This window comes from Lepisosteus oculatus, chromosome 4 (genome assembly GCF_040954835.1).
Source record: "Lepisosteus oculatus isolate fLepOcu1 chromosome 4, fLepOcu1.hap2, whole genome shotgun sequence".
Classification (NCBI taxonomy): domain Eukaryota; kingdom Metazoa; phylum Chordata; class Actinopteri; order Semionotiformes; family Lepisosteidae; genus Lepisosteus; species Lepisosteus oculatus.
This window is the reverse complement of record NC_090699.1, coordinates 42,508,258-42,530,303: the sequence shown is the minus strand read 5'-3', so window position 1 is coordinate 42,530,303 and position 22,046 is coordinate 42,508,258. Positions and strand designations below refer to the sequence as shown.

The window sequence follows — 22,046 nt, the reverse complement described above, 5'->3', positions numbered from 1 at the left end:
TGACAAAATGTCCTGGAAATAAGGACATTACTTTGTATATATTAAAGTGAACCAACTTTGAACAATGTCTGGCCACACTCTTTTCATTACTGTAAGTGCTGGCATGTACGGGATTTTGAATGATGCTGGTAAAAAGAGTACGAGAACAACTGAGTCAAAATGCAATCACATTTTTTTAATCTCATATTTTACTGTACATTGTCATATTAGATCATCTTCATTTACTTAGCTTTTAGGTTAGTGCCCTAAGTGACAGGCACTTAAAGGTGCAATTAGTTTGCTTCTTTCCATAGTAAAGTCAAGGTCATCCTCACAAGATTAAGAAACTTTCTGGGTGTATTCCTGAAAATGGCAATGTAATCTAACCTCAGGTGCTAAGAAGTATCAAAGAAATACACAGGATTATTTTAATTATGTAACAAAAACAGAAACAAGATTTTGATGCTATACTCATTCTCATTTTTTGTAATAAAAGAACATTACATTGTGATTGACAAACTAATCTACAGTAGTGAAACTTGGTGGTTGGTCTGTATCATAAGGATTAATATACAGTATATACTGTATCTTAGATCATTCATACTATAGGCACAGACAAAAAAAAAATATGGTGCAAACTAATTTAGCTCTAGACTTGGACTTTAAAAGTTGATTTCCTGAAAATCTAAAAATTCAAAGCACTTAAAAGAAAAGCAAGAGATGTGTTAGGTCATACAAAATGTTGCTCTCTTTAATTTCTGTGCTAAGTGATGGGAAATAACAAGCCATTTTCCGACACAGGCACTAATTGAATTTACTTTACATCTCCATGGCAACTATGGGGTACAGTTTCAATCTGATGCCATTTTGATTACGAATTGCAACAGCCAGGGAACTTCATCAGGTTCAGTTTTCAGTTTTTGCTGACCAGTAAAGATTTTTCCATTAGCTGTTACTTTCAGTGTGTCTGATTGGTTTTCATTTGTATATTGTTCTCGAGCTTCCATACACTGACTTCATATTTCAATTGCATTTGTTAATTAACAAATGAAAATGGATGTTCACAGATAAAAATACTTCTAAACATTCTCAGAATACTATAATTGTAATCTATATTTGCCAATTACTATTATTAATCTTAGCTAAGTGTTGGGACAAGGGGCATCCCATATTTTCATTGGAAATTGCATTCCCCATATTGAATCAGAACAAAATGCTGTTTTGCCCATACGACAACTTCAAAATATTGATTGATACACTGCTATATTCAGGCATGAACAATTATGTATAATTCTACCAATTCTCACAATAACTGCATAAATACTTGTATGGAGGTTTGGCATGCAGCAGGTTGACTTAATCATAGTGTGATCTCTTCTATGCTCCAAAACCAGAGGAAATATTTAGCTTTAGTAGCAAAATAAATTAGATTTCAGGAACCTGACCACCCTAATGCCCAAGGAAAAATAAAGAACAGACTGTGCTTGTGCTGTGTCAGTGGAAAGAGCCAAAAGTGAGTTTCAAATATGCATAAACTTCCAGTTGAGCAATAAAGAGTTTTTTTTGCCACAAAAGAGAATAAGGAAATGGGAGTGCAGCAAAACCAAGCAATAAATCTCTCTGGCCTATTCATTTGTGCATATTAAACAAATTTGTGCATACTGCACACATTAATGAAGAGATTTACTTCATTTCTTCTTGGACAACAATGTTGGTGTGTGTCACTGCATTGTTCCACACTATCTTTGTTGCAGGCATACATTTAAAGTGGGGCAGAGTATTGGGGGGAAATCACAGCCCCCTCAGTAATGACAAATTGTGTGTGGGGGGGAATGTCCAGTCTTGAATCATGATCATGAACCTTTGAGCCACTTGTCTTTTATCATTACAGGGACTGCAGCTCTGCAGGTTCAGCACCAACTAAAGGAGTGGTACCTCATCCACAGCACTGTGAACATGACTGTAAGTGCCTGGTATGTTACAGGGATAGTTAGTCCTGGCCCACTAAATACATCTTACTCTTGGCACCCCTCAGCAAATTGTGCACCACAACTTATGGTTGTTAAAAGAAACCTAGTGACATGTCACAGGCTCAGACCTGCAACAACTCAATCATAAAGCTCCGCTTACATAAAGGCAGCTAACGCACCTTTATCAGTTGAGCTACACAAAATCCCCAGAAAAAAATATTGGTAAACCTATCTGCAACGTCTGATATATACAGTGTTACCCTGTGCATTAAAATAAGTGGCGGAACTATTTTATTAGTTTAATTTGTAAATATTTGTAATTAAACAAAATATGTGTACAGTAACTCTGTACAAACATAGTACGTGTACATCACAATTCTGTATAGTAGTGTTGTTTCAGATGTGTGGTTGCAAATGTAACATTTGTACAACAATCATGCTTCATTTGCATAATTATGATAAAAATGACATTTTTGACTATTTTACAATTAGAATGTTTTATTAAACTTTAAACCACAATAAAACAGCTTTCCTCTAAATGGATATTTTGCAATTCCATTAATACGAAATGGGCATATATACACTAGCAGTGAAACTATAACTTATTTTATAGTCTCCTGTCCTCTGTTCTGTTTGACCTTAGCTCTGATCTCATCTCTGACCTTGTGAAATTATGTCACTACTGAGCAGAAATGGACATTTAAACATATTCTAAAGACAATTAAGAAGAGAAGGCAGATCACAGTGCTGGAACATTCCACATTAAATATACCAATTCTTCTGAAAAAAACTGATTTTACAAAAAGCTTTTCACAGACAGCCAGTGCCTTGGACAGTTCAATTGCAATCCCTTAGATATTTCAACTGTAACTATATTTTTTTTCCATAGATAACACAGTGGAAAATAATTGGTCAGTAAATACTGTCAACGGCAAAAAAATATCAATATTTTTGTCAAGAAATACCCATTCATTTGACACAAAGTGCAAAACACTATCCACTATTATACAATGTTAGTAGTGAAAGCATCCCTTATTTAGAGATAACAGCACATTTTACATCTGCGCACTTTTTTCTATATTTTTTTATAACCTTTAAGCAGTCTAACTTCCACAGGTTAGTTGTGAAGGCAGCTCTTTTTTTATTGAAAGAATTGTGTGTACTGTAACTTTACAGGAGACCAGAGTCACCTAGTTGTATTCAGAACCTAACACTTACATTAGATTAAGGAATATTCAAATGCCTGCAAATTGACTCCAAAAACTAGACTCAAACTAATGAATTAAAAAAGTCTGCTTCAGGAAATATACTATATTTTGCAAACATCAGTGGGTATGCAGTATTTTTGTATCCGTTAAGCAGTTATTTAACTGATCAGAAATAACTTGTGTCCAGTATTATATTTTGGCACTGTGCTTTTAACATTTGATCACACACATAGGCAGATTTTTTCTAGAAACCACTTATTTGTGTACAACAAATATAAGAAAGAATGATAGATATAAAAAATTAGGATAATGCATGACATCAGTGTAATTCTAATTTTTACCCCACATTAGTGATGAGAAGCAATTTGAAGAAGAAAATAATTTTCTGCCATTGATGAGAATGGTTCACCACTCAGCAACTGAAGATGGATTTGTTAGTGGGTTTATAGCTCATTAAGAACTCAAAAAAAAATTATTGAGAAAGAAATAGAATTGCCAGCCATACCTTGGTCCAATCAAAAGTTGTGCTGTAAAGGTCTCTGTTGCCTCCAGAGAAAAGCGATGACCGTGATTAATTTGAACTCTCAGAAGAGTCAGAGGGAAGATATTATCCTTCTTGTAAAGTGTAACCTTTCTCTCTTTATGGCCAGTGTACAGTAACAGTAGCTAATTCGAAATGTGGCTGTCTGACCAAAGTGAGCCTTTCAAATTTAACGTTACGGTAACATAGAAATCTAACAGCAGGCAATTTAACATTGGTACCTTGCACAACAAAAATATTTCAGAGTAAGTCATTAAAAGTGAATGCTACATTACATAATAGTCACAATAGTGACTTTTTCCTTAGTGCAGAATGTATTTTTTCCATATGTTCATGCTACTTCATTTAGCTTTCTTGGCTGCTAGATGCTTTAAATTACTGTATTTAGAAAGATGTATAACTTTCAGGAAATGCAGTATGAAGAATCTCGCACTTTTATGGCAATCATCTGGCATAATGAAACCTTTTTATTCTCAATTTACATGATTCAACCTCAGCAGCTGCTGACTGATCTGAAGATCTTTTATCTTGTTTGTGTGTTTGTGAGAATGCCTCTTTAAGCCTACTAGTAGCTCTTCACAAATAATATTTTTTTATATATACTGTAGATACCAGTCCTTTGTTCCAAGACAGTATTGCCTGCTGAGATGTATTGTGTCTGCAATTGTTAAGCAGCATCAAATCATGAGCTGCTTTAAAGCAGTGGGTGTCATTTAAATGGCATTCAAACCTTGAAGGCAGTGTTCTACATTGAAAGCTGACATATATACAAAATAAGGAAAGCAGCAGTTCTTATGTCTATAGTGCAAATTGTCAGACATCAGAAGAACTCCAGCACGATGGGAGATTATAGACAGGAGTTCCACTGTGAAACTGTGAGATTGTAAAAAAAAAAAAAGGTTGTTCTCAACAAAAACTACAAGTGGTGCTATCCAACTTGGTACTGAAATGGAATTACTATACAACTTAATATACAACTTAATGATTCCACAGAACGGATGGCACTGATCTACAGTGTGTCTATCAAGACACACTACTGTGGTATTGCAATTATAGAGCTGTGTAGAGTAACTTAGACTCTCTGTACAACTAAGAGCTACAGATGTGCTAAAGAGAATCACACTGGAGTCCTTCCAGGGCCTTGTTACACCTTGTTGGAGTTTAAATCTTCACAAATAAATACAATTCATCATGCCTGACCAACCATACACATTCACAAATCATGATTCTGCATTCTTTTGATTTTCAGAGTGTTTTAATGCAGCTGTGTGGCAAAGAGTCAAAAGCTGATTGATCTTATTTCATTGATTATATTGTTTAGTAAGAAAGTTCGGCGTCCCCAGCACAAGAGTCAGCATGCCTCCAAAATCTGGCAAGAAGTACAATCTGTAGCGAAAATTAGGTAATCAAGACAGGGATATGTTTTTCAAGGTGAAAATGATCTATAATACTTTGGATGCAATAGTGTAAAATGCTGTTATTCTGTTGAATGTATGACACATTCCTGAAACCTGATTTTTCTTATAAAGCTGGCCCAAAATCTTATATTTGAGTAATGTAATTGCAATGTAATTGCTTTAATGGCCTTGACAGCTTGAAAGAATATTGACTGCAAAACATCAGTGATCTGTTGAGCAAAACATTTTTAGTCTATTCCAATGCTGAGCATCAAAAAGTTTTTACTTATAAACTTTTCATTATACCCCTAGGTGTTAATATACAAAATCTGTTTAAAAATAACTAGTTTACTATCTAAAACATACATACTGTACAAAATCATATTATACAGTATCTCTTTAGATTTTTAGAATATTACCATAGTACTGTACATAGTTCTGTAATAGGTTTATTAACATTTTTAAAGAATTTACTTTATAATGTTTTTGGAAAACTAAAATGATTTCTTAAGTTAAATATTGCTTTGCTGTTCTTGAGATTGCTTCATGCTACCATTCATTAAAATACCATGTTTTACTGTATTTAATATAAATATTTGTTTAATATTTATTTTATATATGTAAAATGAAGATCTATTTGAAGTGTGCAGCATATCCACCATTTTATTTTTAAAAAGCAGGTCATGAATTAAAGGTGTCCCATAAACATGAGGGTGACCTTAATTCAAGGCTTACAGTAAACAAAGATTTTGGGTTTTGTTTGTTCATATAGAATCAACAGACACCAAATGCTTGTGCACAACAGAGTAGTTCTGTATTAAGATGGACCTGATTTTGTAGGATAAGCTGGCTGCTTAATGGCAGATAGAAAGATGAAGCAGAACTGAGAAGATAACTTTTAGACTAATACATTTCATTTTCTAACAGGCTTTGGAGACCTCAGGGGGTTTTATCTCCAGGTACCCAAGAGACTTATCCAAAGACCAAGCTGCTGAATGAGAAGTGCCAGCAATGCAAATCAGTTGAATTGTCGCTTTCGAATCCTGTGCCCTACTTTTTGCTTGCTTTTTCTGTCACTCCTGAAATATCTCTGCAGTGACTACACAGATTATAAGGATGAAAACATTGGGATTTTGGATTTACTGCTTGAATTGAGATGCCAGCACCTGCATTTCTCTAAAGGAAACTACAGTACACTACTACCAGTATTGTTAAAACCCTAGGGATCCTGGCATTATCTAACAACCTGATGTGTGATACCAGACCTAATATAATTTAAAGTCAGTGCAAGTGGAAAAACACCCGAAATACAGATTTAGGTTTCACCATGTATCAACAGCAATACTGAAGGATGTACAAATTAGATACATTTTACAAGGGTGCAAGTTTTATTTTGTTCCCAAGTATTTCTGTGATATGCTTACGCTCCAGTAACCTAGTGAACCTATGGGTGGAGAGCTTTTGTCTATAGCACACCCATGCCATCTGCACTCAACCACCAGAACAGTGAAGTACATCTATACAATACATCCATTATTAAGCATACTGTATTTTACTCAACCTTATCACCTTCAAGTGCTATACTCCTAAGATTATGATATTCAACACATTCAAGGTAAACTTTTGAATTATCATGGCCCGAATGATGCAAACAAGAAAGGTACATATTAAAAAAGGACATTTAGCCCAAACTGGCCCAGACTTAGGCAAAAGGACTTCAGACTTCTTCAAGGTATTATTATAAATCTTCCAAGTGTTGTGCATGAAACTCACTGAGCATGGCTACTGTTGGGTATTCTAGAGTCAATCATTCTATTATTGGCTTGCAATGCAACAGCATAGCCTGTGACAGGCACTTGTAAGTGTTGTCTATGACAGTAACATCACTCTTCCAAAGGATGAAAACTCTCCAGTATTCATAGCTGGACAGGCAGTTTTAAAAATTGTGGATGGCCCTGACAGCATAGTGCTATTTTCAAACAGGGTGCATATAAAAAGAAAAGTAACTGGTGACTCCACATTGTACTGTACTGTATATACATCCCCAAAAAATTCCAAAGGGTTTAATTTTGTTAAGTTTAGGACAAGATTGGGGTTATATATATATGCTAAGTGGATACAATTGTTTAAAGAACTATAATGTATATACAGTACGTATGAAGAGTAGCAAGCTGTAGTAAATTCATACAATATTTCTTATACTGTATCTCACTCTTCTGGACACAATGATGGATCTTCAATCCCAGTCTACACGTCAACAAATGTTCTAGCAAGGCATTGCCTGTAAGAACTGAACACAACAAGCCTGTGATCAATTTCCTGATTCGACTTCGAGAGATATAATGAAATCTCCTGGTAACCTCCGAGGATAAGTATCCTTCAATGAAAGTCAAGGGCAATGCCATCGAAGTACAAAGGGAGCTACATGTAGTACAATGTTTGTTCATAGTCTGAGACAGATATTTATAGATTAACATAATTAGCAGGAGAGAGAATCATCCCTAATGCATTTTGCAGCTGAAGAAATCCATTGTCGTGTAAGGTGATCCACACTCAAGGGTAATGTGAGTCTTGTGGTGGATTTATCACCAGTAAGGGATGAAGGGAAAACAGAAATGTCTTTAAACCTCCTATTGATCTTGTCCTGCTAAACTTAGACTGTAAGCTGCAATCTAATAAAGTTAATTGTTAAGGTTTGGTCATAAACTTATAGGTATTATCATATCCCTAAAAAAGAACCACATAACAGTTTTATATGAGTCAGTAAATGTAATTCAAAAATCTGATTTTGATAAAAAAAACAACCAAGGCTTTTAAAATGCTGGGGACTTGAGGTTGAAACTGAAACTGAGTTTTGTTTCTCATCAATTTTAGCACCATTTATTCCTTTCCTTTTCCATGGAGATGACAAATCATGAGATTGAGAAAACAGACATGGCTGACAGAGCAGTGCAGCAAGACATGAAGAGACCTGCAGAGACATACGTGTTTAAAGAATAAGATGTTATTACTTTTAGGGGCACTACAAAGAATAACTTATAACTGCAACTGGGAAATTGATGGCTGCTTAATACTACCAAGTCTACAGAATATTGGAAATATGTTGACATCAAATCTTAACAACTGCTGGTTGGGATGCAGAAACATTTAATTAAGTTAGAATAAATATAATTGTTAAATTAGCTTAATAGTTCCCTTCATAAACTACCAATGTTAATGAATAACTGACTTGAACACAGAGGATGGCAAAGTGTATGATTGTCACTCATACTATATGAACATCTGAAATGATACAGCCACTATCATTGTATTGTCATCATCCCAACAGTCAAAATCTTTCCTTTATCCAGACTTTACAGGCAGTTCTTAATGTCAGAATGTTATATTTCTGAGACAAGCCACTCTTGCAACGCTTAGAAATTGACACTACTGTATGTTTTGACTTTCTAATTTGTTTTTTGAGCTTTTGACACTCACTCATAAAAACAAAGTTAAGCCTGTGAAGGGGTGCACTGATATTTTGCACTGCCCACCCCCCAGACTTAAGGGACTTAAGGTTTGAAACAATTACAAAACCATTTATAATTTCAGAATGTGTGTTTCCAAACGTATTCTTAAAAAATTGAGTTTATTGTCCCGTAATGAAGAATCATGCACAACTGTCTATGAAAACTATACATTTTAATTTGACAGAGGGAGGTCAATACAGCAGACAATGAGTAAAACTGGTTAATTTTGATTTGGTAACAAGACACCACAAATTGAATTCTCAACAAAACCGAAGCGCACACTGTACCCTTGGCCTCAGGCTTGGAAACATCCCCTTGTGAAAATCTACCACGGAAAATTTGCAAAGCATGAGAATGTCATTACAAGTTACAGAAATTTACTTTGCTTTTACAGAACTCCCAGATGATTGTACTAAGTGTTCATTATGCTTTACCACACTAGCCTATACCAAAATCAAACAGAACGGTTGCCTCAAAGGGCTGTGCAACACTACAAAGCTGTTTAAAGCTGTATGGTAAACCATGGTGTTATCAAGATTTTAACAGGGCAAAACAAAAGCATGTGAAATGACACTTAAGTGCTATAAAAGTATGGTAACATACACAAAGCAGAGGAAAACCAAGGGAAAACTGTCAAGCTGTCAAGCACATTCACAAGGTAAAACTGTCAGGATGAATGGTAAGTCTGCAACTCTGGCTGCATACACGTAAAGCATTAATTATGAGATGTTGGGTAATGACCTCACTGTGTTGAGCTGTTTTGTGCAACACATTTAATATTTCAAGGGAAAACTGAAGAACCACTAAATTGGCGCTGAGATCGAGGCTGTGCAGAGAAGGGAGGACAAAATTGTTGTTTTGAATTTTCTGGCTGGATTAGATAAATCAGCCTGAAGGCCTGAGGAAGCAGCCTGACCCCACACTGACTGATGCATGTGTTAAGAACTGCCCCCTCCCCCCCCCCAATAGGTAGCCCTTCTTAAAAATTCTGCTTGAAGTTTAGGATGTAGATTCTCTGCCTAGAATGATTTTCCCTGGGAGGATTGAGCCATTTTTACAGCCTGTACTTCGAGTCATTTCAAGCAACGTTAAAAGGTGGGAGATGCCTCACTGGGCATTGCAAGTGTGGGCCAATGGGTAAAAATATGAACAAATTCTGTGTTTTTATAAAGTAGTTTTCAGTCTAATCATCAAGCATATGTTTCACTTCTGTTTAAAGTCATTCAAAGTTTAGTGCTTTTATACAGGCTCTTGGCAGCTCTCCATATAGAAGATATGTTTTAATAAAATGAAGTATTTCCTCACATAAAAATAGAACAAGAAATATTCCCCAGTTAATATTACACTATAACTTCACAAAGTTACAAACAGAGGAAATTAAATTAAAAATGAGTCCCAATAAACTTTACTTCTCAAAAAGCACATTACACTCTTGTACATGCTGTACAGTACTGTAATTGCAAATATTCACAATCTTATTTTGACAATATCACAGAAGTAATAAAATTAAACTAGAAAACCCAGACAATTAAAGAAGACTCAATAATATTCTTAAGGTGTACTGAATTGATGTGGATCTCGGTTTCATACAAAAATGTGTGGATGAGATTTGTGGGAGCTAACTCCTATGGTTCTGAGGCTGAATTAGTACACTGGTACCCAGACCGGGGTCTGACATCCATGGCAGATCAAGGGCACTTTGTAGAGATGTGGGTCTACAGTCCTGATCCAAGGGAGGTAGGGGTTCTCTCATTCTAGTTGAGCTCTTCACTACCCAATTACAATATACAGATTGGCTAAAATATACCAAGTCATCAGCCTTTGCCATACCTTAAGTTACTGGTGATCTAAGCATTGGATACCTCTGATATACTGTAGAGGAACGAAAGGCCACATACTGTAGCACCTGAAGCTAAAATGAAACAGATGGTTACCTACCTATGGTTACCTATTTTGATGTTTAGGCATTATATATTTCAATAATTGATATAACAATTAATAAACCATTTTTTTAAATCACAGAATAAACCATTCAGAGCACAAACTAACACAAACTTGCCCAGCTGGGCATCCGGTGTATCCATACTATTAAATCTGTATGGAAAAGTTTTCTTCAGATAATGTGACCCTTCAGTAACTGTGTAAATGATTGAGGAAATAAAAAAAACAACAACAAAAGATTAATTTTCCAAAATTTAATTTAAAGAAATTTAAAGTACCAATTTAAGATGTCCAATTTTCCCCAAACTTTCTACTTTCAAAGCAAACATCACAGTGACAGGCCATGATAGTCACACGGAGCAGTCCACGGGTGAATCTTAGAGCTGGAACAGGTAAGTAAATGTGCACCAGGGAACTATCAAACAGGAATAGCACAGTCCAGAATCAAAGTCAGAAAGCAAGCACAGTTCAAAGCTGGGGAGAGCTGAGGTCCAGGGAAGCAATCCAGACATGTAACTAAGCAGAACACAATGGAGAACTGAAACAGAGCTGAGACAAAGCAGGGTCAAGAATCCAAAGCAAAACTCAGACAAAACTGGGAACAAAGCAGTGACTTAGAATGAAACTCTATAACGGAGCACTGAGCACTGCTCAGTCAGACCTTAATCGACTTCATCAGGACACAGGAGATGACGTGATTACTCACAGGTGAAGCAAGCTTCCTGTCTGATCAGGTTTCTACGGCAACTGGCCTGACTGACAGGTGGAAGAGGTGTGACCGGATGCCGCAGTACTATTGATCTACTCCGCAACACTCCCCAGAGGATAGGCATCATACACATATACTATATATATAAAAATTACACATAAAATACATGCTATGTAAATGCTGTACCAGTCTGATTTGTGCAAATTCACCACTGGTGGGCTTTCTTGTGTAAGACAGAAAACCAGCCCTTATAAATGGTTTCCTCCTAATAACACAATGCTTTATTTCTAGAAGCATAAACAGCACATTCCAAATTTCAGGCTACTACCAGGTCCAAAGAAAAATGATACATGGTTGCACCTCTGGAGTTCTATCTTCACCAGTTTTTTACTGATGGTCAAAGCGGACCACAGTCTTTCTCAGAAAACCTTTCACTCAGTCTCTCTTTTCTCTTATAATGCAAACAAGACTTCAGTGTCCCATTGGTCCCTACTGTCACTAGTTTCTCCACGCTGAGAGGCAAGCTTATCATTTATCACTAACAGCCGAGCCTCATCACACATTAAACGAGCTAATGCTTCCTGCCTGCCAGGAAATATAGACTTCCCCTGACAGCAGGGTGAAGATACTACAAATTAGCAGACAGGGTTATAGTGAGCACAGGCTCATTACACATTACATTTCACATTACAGTTAGAAAGTGAAACCAAAAAGTTTGTGAAATAATTAGGAATTGTACATATTTAAATATTTAGGAATTTCATGAATCCTACAGTATTTAGTAACAGTTACAGAGCTCCAGAAACTGAAAAATTATTCTGAAACTTTTGAAAATAGTTGTGGATTCATGCTTTTTGTTTTGTTTTCTCTTTATTTGAGTTTGTATGTATTTGTGAATATGTCAGTGTGTGTGTACAGTACCTGGGGCAGTTTGGGCTAGGGCTCTTTCTCCCTCATTGTCAGCAAACCTAGCTAGGAATGACAAGGCACAATTCCTGCTATTGTATTTTTTCTGAGTTATTATAAACTGTTTACTAAACTTAATTTATACTTAGACCTTTTGGTTGCACTCATCCTTCATCACAGAATGTACTAATAAATTGCTAAATTTGTTTAAAAACACAAGGGATAAGAGTACAGGAAGCTAAATGGGACCTCAAGTTATCCTGTTGCCATGTTATATTAACTGACCACAATCCCTGCAAGAAGATTGCCTTTGAGAAAATACAGCATCTTTACAGAACATTCAGATGAGAATCCTTATGAAGATATCACAACTTGCAGTATAATGGTTTTGAGAAGAAACAAACATACCTAATGATCAATACAAGACGGGTTTTCAAAACCCACTAGTGTGAATTGTGTTCAGAGTGGAATTTATTGTACTTTTACTTCAACAATTTACGTACATCTCAGAGATAACATCAGGGATTAAGAAAACATATTGAACTGCATATTGTATGGGTTTCAAGTTCACTGCCTGGGCCTTTATGCATCATTTGTCAATGTCTTTGTGAAATAAATACCAAAAACAAACAAAATGGTATTCTGCATATCTTAAGACTTCAATAACAATTCACAGTTTGATAGGTTAGTAGTATGTTTTTGGTATATAGTCCTATTTTACTAAGCATACACCTCATATCTAAAACATAAATTCTTTAGATCCAGACTCCCACTCGTGATCTCCTTCCCTATATCAAGGGAACAAAATCACAAACAGTATATTAAACGAATCACCGGAAAGCTATGCATTTTTAAATGAGTCAAGAGGCTTTTTAAAATAACCCAAATACTTGGTACATGACATGCAAATTTCTGAAAACAAGATCTATTGTTGCAGCAATATTATACAGGGAGGTAAAGAAAGCCCTATCAACTGTAAAACAAAAAGAATAGAACTAGCAGGCTCATTAAAGATTCTTCTTGAAGTAAATCGCCCACTTCATGAATCTTTTAGGTGCCTGGAGTAACTTTACTTACAGTGAAAGAGATCGATGGTAAATGGGTTGACCCTTTTAGACACCCCCCAGGAATGACAGTCCATTTTAATTCAGGAAACTTTGCACTTCTCCCTTTTCACTTCATGATTTGGTTCATGTCTTTCTGGTATCTCGTAAAACGTCCTATTTCTTCTCATAGTCAGCAGGATTTCGTTATGAGCCTTTTATGCACTACAACGTGCTCAGCAGAATATTACAAATGCATCACAACTGCTTCTTACAGAACATCTTTAAAAGAATCAAGTACATCCATGCAAAACAGCATATACCCTCTGCACAAAACTGCACCCAAATCTTTCCCATTATGCACAAAAAATCTATGCAGTGCTACTTAAATTTAAACCTGGTTAATGTTAACATTTTGTTGATTATGCACTAGAAATATTTAATATACTTAATGTTTTCAAAAGGGGCACAGAATATTGTTGACAAATTAATTTATATTTACAAATTTCTAAGCACTTTAAGACACATTTTAATTGAATTAATTTTTAACAATAGTTTTTAATTATTTTGACATGTGAATTTTTGTACTAAAGGATGTGTACTCCATCTTTCTCTTCTAAATTAATTTTCTCCCAGGGTGTGAACATGAGAATTTTGCACACCTGCTACCATGTAGAGTAAATTTACACCATCCCACTGCAAAATAGGCAATGAATGCAGCTTGCTGATTCAATATGCAATTATCAAGGTAAACATGCTGTGCACAAAACATCACCCATCATGTTCCACAAAGAGAACAATTTGTGCTTTGCATAATTGCTCTTGATACCATTCTGGGCTTTTTCATATGCCCCAGCTGGTATTAACTGAATGGGAGCACAGTGAACACATTCTCCTTCTCTTTCAATAGAATATTAAAAAAACAGAGGTCTTTGTGAAATTGGTGATTTACACCTATATCACTTCCATTTCATAAATCAACAGACATCGTCTATCTAACTCCATCTTTCCTGTGATTCTAACGTGCATGGCAGACTATGGTTTGCTAAGCAGGACTGGGACATACAGTACAAACACTAATGTGCTCCCAATTGCCCTTGAGGTCTGTCTTGCAATCACCAAGAGACACGAGTCAAGTAGTATTTCAACAGCCGGACCTCCATAAGATACCATTTCCCCATAAACACAGACTTAATCATTCTCCTCCCCTCCATCTGTTTACAACATCTTGTATCACTACAAGACTGGCACAATTGCCCAGCAACAGCTTTACTTTATTTTTAGTTTACCTTCAGATAGCTCCATTTTCTCTGCGGGCAACCATTCTAAGGCATATGCCAAGTAAAGTAGGTTTACATTGCATGACAACTAAGTAGTAGTAACTCATTCTATATGTATTGATACCATAACATCAAGGCTATGATTATGCTTAGAAAAAAGTGATTAGGAAGGTGATAATAATAATCATTCGGTCGCCTTGAACTGAACATACCCTGAAGCTGCTTAACTCCTTTGACTCAGCTTCTTAGGGGTGTTGCCAAGATGGGACACTCTTAAGTAGGATATAATTGCTTTTTAACACAAACCAGGCCACTGTAAAATGGGTCACACCCTGATACACCTGATACCTGAGAATGTTGGAATTCCCACATTAACATCTCTCAGTCTGCAGCTTCAAGGGGCAGGGCACATATGGACTTGGACAATAACAAGAGGTCATGTCTTTAATCAACTGTTTAATAACAATGATTCACCAATGAGGAACTTGTCATGTGGGGATGCCCACTATACCTGATGACATTATGACCGGTCATGACCTGTGATAATGAGCCTAAAAAAGCTTCTTCCAAAGCAATTTGCGACACTCTCCAGGACCCTGGGAACTTGGCAGCGAACTAATCATGATACAGCGACCATCACTGTCCAAATTTTTTAGTCCAAAAAACTTAACTAACTTCTTGCCCTGACCACCCCACCCTTCCCATCTCTGGCTCCCTTCTGTGCTCCAACCAGTCAGAACCAAGGTGCACTCAACTAGAAAGAAACAGAGGAGATCTAAGCTGCCCACTGCCTTGGATCTCTATTGTGGTTATTCTCTTGTCTCTGTTAGCCATTCTAATTTTCAAGTCTTCTGCAAACAGTCCTCTGAAGATCTTCACTTTCTCTTTTGTTCTCAGCCCGAAACTCCTTCCCTTTTCTCTTTTGACTATCTCCTTTATTGTCTCCAAAATCTCCAATGTTTGCAAGCTGTCCAACACTTCATCTCCTCAGCCACCAAACACCCCCAACCTATTCCTCCCATCTTCTCCTGCTTCCCATAATGGGAGCTCTTTACACCCTTACCTATTCCAGGCTGCTTCCCATGCTCTCCTTCCCTATATCAAGGAGATCTTCCCTCTATTCCTGCAGCTGGAAAAGCGTATATCTCCCCAGTATCGTCCTGGATATTCACCTTTCATCTTAAAATTATCCTTTCAAAAGCTAAAATTTTTCCTTTTCTCTCCCCTTTGTAAACCTGTCCTTTTTTTACTCCTCTGCCAAGAACCTCAGTGTCACTTGTAAATTCCCTGTCATCATTCTTTGACTAGCAGCGTCCTGCTGTCTTTCTTGAGCAACATTACCGAATACACAGATTCTAATGTTTCTTTACCACTGCACACAAAATGTACTCTTGTACATTTTGACTTTCATGACTGCTTATAGGCCAAAATCTCTACACACTGCTACTCCATTACTGCCAATCGCTCCATTGCCTTCTTATCTGGACAAACATCCAGTTCAAAACCCTAATTTGCCTCAACCACTCTTCTCCAGCCTGTCTTCAGTTTATTTCTCTACAATTAATTGTCCTCTTCCACCAGACTCCATTCTCCCCACATACAGAGTTCATCCATTCTCCTCCCTCACACCTTAGTGGTGAAAATAGATGCACACACAATCACAACAGCTCAGTCCCTGAGCACCCTTCAGTGCCTGCTCAAGACTTCTACTTAAGACAATACCTGTGGTCTCTCATCTCTCAACTCTTACAAATAACACTGTACCAATGATTTTACACTGTATTGGACTTATGTTTTGGATTCTCAGATTGGGAGCTTCCAAATTGCTCTTTTCACTGTAGATATAGAATACATACCTACATGTTGTACCTGCACATTTGTACTTATACTTACATCTAATACAATTCTCTGTATTGTATTTTGCCATGAATAAGAGTGTCTGCTAAGAAAATAAGCAAATGAATAATCTCCTACAATTTCCCAAAACATAGGACAAAAATTTTACATGGAATGAGAGTTCCCACAATGGACAGTGAAAAACATTCTTCAGTTATGTGTTCAAATTAAATGCTTCCACACAATTTATGTAATTTATGTTATATTGCCCAGTGAGCTCAGTCCACAGCTGGTCTCTGTCTGACTCTGGATTGGCTTTTTGGGACCTACAGTATTACCATTGCTTCTCCAAGGAATCCCTGTCTGGTTACGACTGTCATTACCCCCATCTGAACCTCTCTGCTATTTAACATCCCGCTGTGTGTGTGGACTGAGTGTCAGACCAGAAGAGAAATCCCAGATCAATTAAATGACTTCCACATGGAAGATCAATGTTCACATTTTTGATTTAACCCTCATCGGATCATGGACTGGCACAGATCCCATCTGCTTTGTGTTTTCATTCATGCACTCAAAACTCCCTCCCTCTGATGAAGGTGTTCCAAACCTGCTTCTCTTAGTCACTTAATTATTTTTATTACTGTGTTTATATGTCCTAAACTTTCTAATAAAAGTAATGTTGATTATATGAGTAAAGCATATCTAAACAGTGTACTATCTAAACAGGCAAACACAGACAAATAGTCCAATGAAGTTAATAGCAAATTCTGATGTGACAGAGGTGGAATAAAAATAGACCCAGAATAAATTAAATTACTTCCATTACCTTTCGATTACTATTTATATACGAAGTGAGTGTCACATTGGCAAAGTGGTTAGCATTGCTGTCTCACAGTGCTAGGGTCCTGGGTTCAATCCCACACCTGGAGTGTTATCTGTGTAGAGCTTCTATGTTATCCCCATGTTTGTGTGGATTTCCTCTGGGTCCTCCAGTTACCTCCCACATTATCAAGGATATACAGTACTGGTAGGATGTCTGTGTCTTTGTGTACCCTGTGATGGAGTGGCATCCCAGCTCTCCTGCAACCCCTATTAGATAAAGAGGTTAGAGAGTGGATGGATGAAGCTAGTCACTTTTAAGAGCTGCTTTTTTTACACATTTGAAAATGATGTTTCCAGCAAAATTACCTGTTTTGTTTTATTAAAGCTTTCTTGGTATAACTAGAGCTACATTAGCTTCTATTTATAACCTGTCTAGTTTTTCTTCTGAACATGCTGTATTGAATGGCACCACAAAATGCTCAAACACCATACATACAATAAGTGTTGAAAATGGTACACTACTTAGCATCCTATGTTTTTCATAAGGGCAAAAACACAAAAAGCTGTCCACAAAGGCTGAACTAAAGGAACTCCTGGGACACACAAATATTAAATGTTTAAACTAAAGATTTGAAGACTGTTAAAAAACATTTATAAATAATAAAACAGAAAGAAACACTACTCACTATTTACAAAGTAACACATTTTGGGGATTACCAACCTGAAGTCAACACAAATTCAGACAGAATTTATTTTACCTTTGTTTACACATACCTTAATTACTTTATATTTGAGCACTTTTCACCTGGAAGATGTGTGTTCCAATGTGGAAACAATGGTAGAATATATTCTGATTTCATGTGTTTTGATTTCAAGCTCTTAAGCCAAGAAATGTGTTACTTTTGAAACTGTGTGTAGACACTGTTCTGCACTGTTTCTATTGATACCGCATATACATTCCATTATATTCTATCACTATGTCAGTTACAAGATATTACAGTATATTTGTAATATAATAAACTACCCATTTGTACTTTTTCGAATATTGAATTTATGCAAAACACTAATAAATCTTAATGGTGAGTTTATATTGATATACTTCCGTCCGTTGCTTGATACTTCTGTTTGTAGGATAGGCTCTGGCTCCCCTGTGACCCTGTATTAGATAAAGTGGCTAGAAAAGGGATGGATGGATATTGACAAGCTGATTCTAAACAGTTACTTCATCTGCTGTTTTTAATGCTTTTAAAAAATAGTGGGCAGAATTATTTAAATGTCCAGGCAGATGGTGCACCATTCCCCAAACTGAAATGCCAAGAGAAAAAAAAACTGGATTCTGTGTCAAATAACAGGCAGTTATATTTAAACCAGGCAAAAATACCAGAGTCCAGTATCTGTTAAGAAGTGACTTCAATTGGAAAGATATCAATGGAGTTTTAGCACAAATGCAGGATATAAGATGTTGTCATCCAAGAGGCAATGGCTCAAAACCCTCTATTCTGAAAAGTTTCACATCTCCCTAGTGTATGTGGAGGTGTTGAGACTGCTGTTAGCGCCTTCTGCTATAATTTACATTGAGGGACCACACCGAGGCTTTAAATAAAGCATGTGGGTTAGCTAAAGGTGACGATCCTATTAAACAAATGCGCACTATTAGAAAAAAAAGCAGTACATTCCCATAAGTATTTTGACCCACACAAGAATTGAAATAAGGCACACTAAATGCAAACTGCAAAGCATAATATTAAGAAAAGATTTTCTACATAAAATTAGGAATTTAAAGATGACTTATGAAAAGTAACTAGTTTTTCTACTCTAATAATAACTTTGATTAATTAAAATTTGATTAATACAGCATGAGAAGTCTGCATTAGAAGTAACCAACCTTGTCATTTAATGTCTTTAATTCACATTGATCAGAATCTTCAAAGACTTGGTCACGGTAATTCAAGGTTGCCAATATGAAGTGTTGTAGAAGCCAGCATATCACATTCACCAAATCTAATTGGCTCACTAGTAGGTGCTCATCATTAATAACAGGTATTCCTCTCTACATGTCCATAAAGCAAAAATGCTCTTTACTAGAAAAGGCAGGTCCATCAGGATTTATTGCTAGGTTAATTTAATAAAAGAGCTGAATTAAAAAAAAATCACTATATATAAATATATTTTTGTTCTAAATAAGGAAAACATTGAAATGGTGGAACAATATAAAATACAAAAGAACAATATAAAATAGCAGAGAAACACTGAAAGGGGTAGGACAATACAAAAAGACTTTGGCACAACAGGACAGTTTTAAAAAGTTCTCAGACATGGATGGCAGTGGGCTGAGTTACTGTGCATGATGCACTATCAATATAAACCAAAACATCTTATTTTAAGTTAACACACCAGGTGTATGCAGCTTTAACTTAAGACAGTAGTAGGGTTCCTGACGGTTGATGTAGCTGTAATTCTAAACAGTGACTACCCAGTAGTTTTAATATATCACCCATAATAATCAACTTGACCTAAAAATGACCTAATGCACATGTTATCAATTTTAAACAATTTGTTAATTCAATAGTGTGGTCACCTTTGCTCCTACAAGGCTGCAGGAAGTTCATGTTTTCAATCCAAATGATTCTCTACATTTCTCTGTTTAATTGAACAAATTACTTACTTCATCTGTCACACCTTTTCCCCAGATCTGTGCAAATTGAAGACTTCCGGCTGGCCTGGGCACCTCTGAGATTGCTACTCTCTAGCACTGCATACATCTTACTGTTCTTTTCAGGTAACAGCACAGAATCTTTTTTTAAAACTGGAAATGTTCTGGACTGGATTCACACTAGGCTGTGTTACCTCAGGAAACTCCTTAAAGACTTTCTGCTAAACATTTAGTGCAGAGTTGAAGTCTGAACATTTCTGCATACACACCACACTGCAATAAATTTTTTTCTGTATTTCAAATTAAAAAAAAATGTTAGTTAAGCATGGCTGAGTATTATTTACTTAGATGAATTCTCAGGATACAGTATAGCAAGTCTTTCTGGAAGGTTAATTAAAGTCAGAGAGCTCAGGATGGACAGATTTTCTTACCAGATTGGCCAGGAGGGGGGACCCCAGATGAACCCCTGGGGAGACACATGAAGACTGTCAGCACAGCAGCTTTGTTCCCTGAGCATGGCTCCACAGCAATTGGCTTGGGAGCTCCCTGCAGAAATATGGGAGAAAGCAAAATCAACTTTATCAAACAGCATGTGCACATGTCCATTACATCACTGGAATATCCACAGATTTATCTCAGAACCACTGCGGAACACCATTGTCTGCTAATCTTACTATGATCAACAGCACATTCCCATGGCAGGACTAAAAACTGGATGTACAAAACAGTAACGGTGTGTTTGATGTGTTCTGATGAATGATAAGGCATGAGGTGGCATGATCTGGGTATTCTGATACTCATCTTGCTGAATTGCTTTGGAAGAAGGACATTACTGGAGTCATTTTGATCCCAATTAATTGTGTTGATAACATGCTACTAAACTGAGAAAAATAATGATGAGTTGCTGCTGTCACATTTCTACTGCACATATTGTACTGTTATTTTCTCATGTCCAACATACATAAATTAATACAAATTTTATATGGTGTAATTACCCTAAATACTTTGGTGGTCCTGGCATATATAGTACAGCACATCACAATGTGTTTTGTAACCTTTTAAGACTTTATGAGTAAAGTGGTATTTCTTAGTATTTTGTGGTATTTAAAATATTTGGTATTTTTCACACAAATGAAAAAAAAATGTCAGTTAGTAGACATTTTTCTTGGACCATTGCTTTAATGCAGGAAACAGAACAAATTCTGTTGAACATTAAATATCACTGGTGTGTGTTGAAAGCATTCGAATTTCACATTAAAATGGTATTTCATTAATAAAGTTAAGAAGCAAAACATTTCTCTCATTGATAACATCATAGATTTACAATTAGAAATACAATATTTAGTGGGGGCAATTCTAGGCCTCCAGTGCGAGTCTTGCAGGTTTAGAGTTACTTTCAACAGGTGACATGATGTCTTATTAAAATAATTAGTTCAAGTAAATTATATCGTTCAAAGTTGGAATGAAAACCAGCAGGACTCCAGTCCCTCAAAGGCTAGAATTGCATGACCTCAGTCTTACTGCACTGGTAAACCAAAAGAGACAGCAGTGATTTAAAAAACAATCCATTAAGAATGATATTGGGAAAACATTACTTCATAAAATGAAAAAGAACGATATTGGGAAAACATTACTTCATAAAATGAAAAAGAACAGTACACAGTTAAAAAAACCAAAGTGAGCTAAATTAAAAGCACAATGAAGGAGAATATTAGAAAAATTAGAAAAATCAAGAGGGAGATAGGAATAATGCAATGGGGGGTAAAATACAGTTTTTGGTATGGTGTTACGACCCCAAGTGTCTAGGGGTAAAGGGGTGTAACATTTAGGATAATTCTTTTGATAGCAGGTGGGTTTTGGTGAGGGACTAGGAAGCGTGATAAGGGTAAGGAACTAGAGTGGTGTCAAAGAAAAGAAAATAACTAACAAAATGGAGCTGGCTATGACAGTGAGGGAAAGCTAATCTGACTACAAAAGAAAAACCGAAACACACGGTCTTCAGCGTCTTCAACACCCTAGCTAACCTGCACTGACTACCTAAAACCATACAAGACAAATGGCACTCACCCGTACTAAACTAGTGTACTAATACAAAATCAACTAAGTGTGTAAAGTGTACCCCAAGAACCTAAACTAACCTTATATACAAAAGTTAACACAAAAACACAAGTGAACCAGGAATACAAACAAGGGAAAACAAGAGTAATCAACAGGAGCAGGGTACAAAAGAACACAAAAGTTGAACATGTAAC

The 22,046-nt window shown here is 36.3% G+C and overlaps 1 protein-coding gene across 1 annotated transcript in view; it reads right to left on the bottom strand.

Moving 5' to 3' along the window:
• atrnl1b (attractin-like 1b) overlaps positions 1–22,046 on the bottom strand; it is a 422,410-nt gene that overhangs the window by 12,080 nt on the left and 388,284 nt on the right. Inside the window, exon 28 of the mRNA XM_006630935.3 lies at positions 20,226–20,340. Coding sequence (XP_006630998.1) covers positions 20,226–20,340 — 115 coding nt within the window. The remainder of the gene's footprint in view (positions 1–20,225; positions 20,341–22,046) is intronic.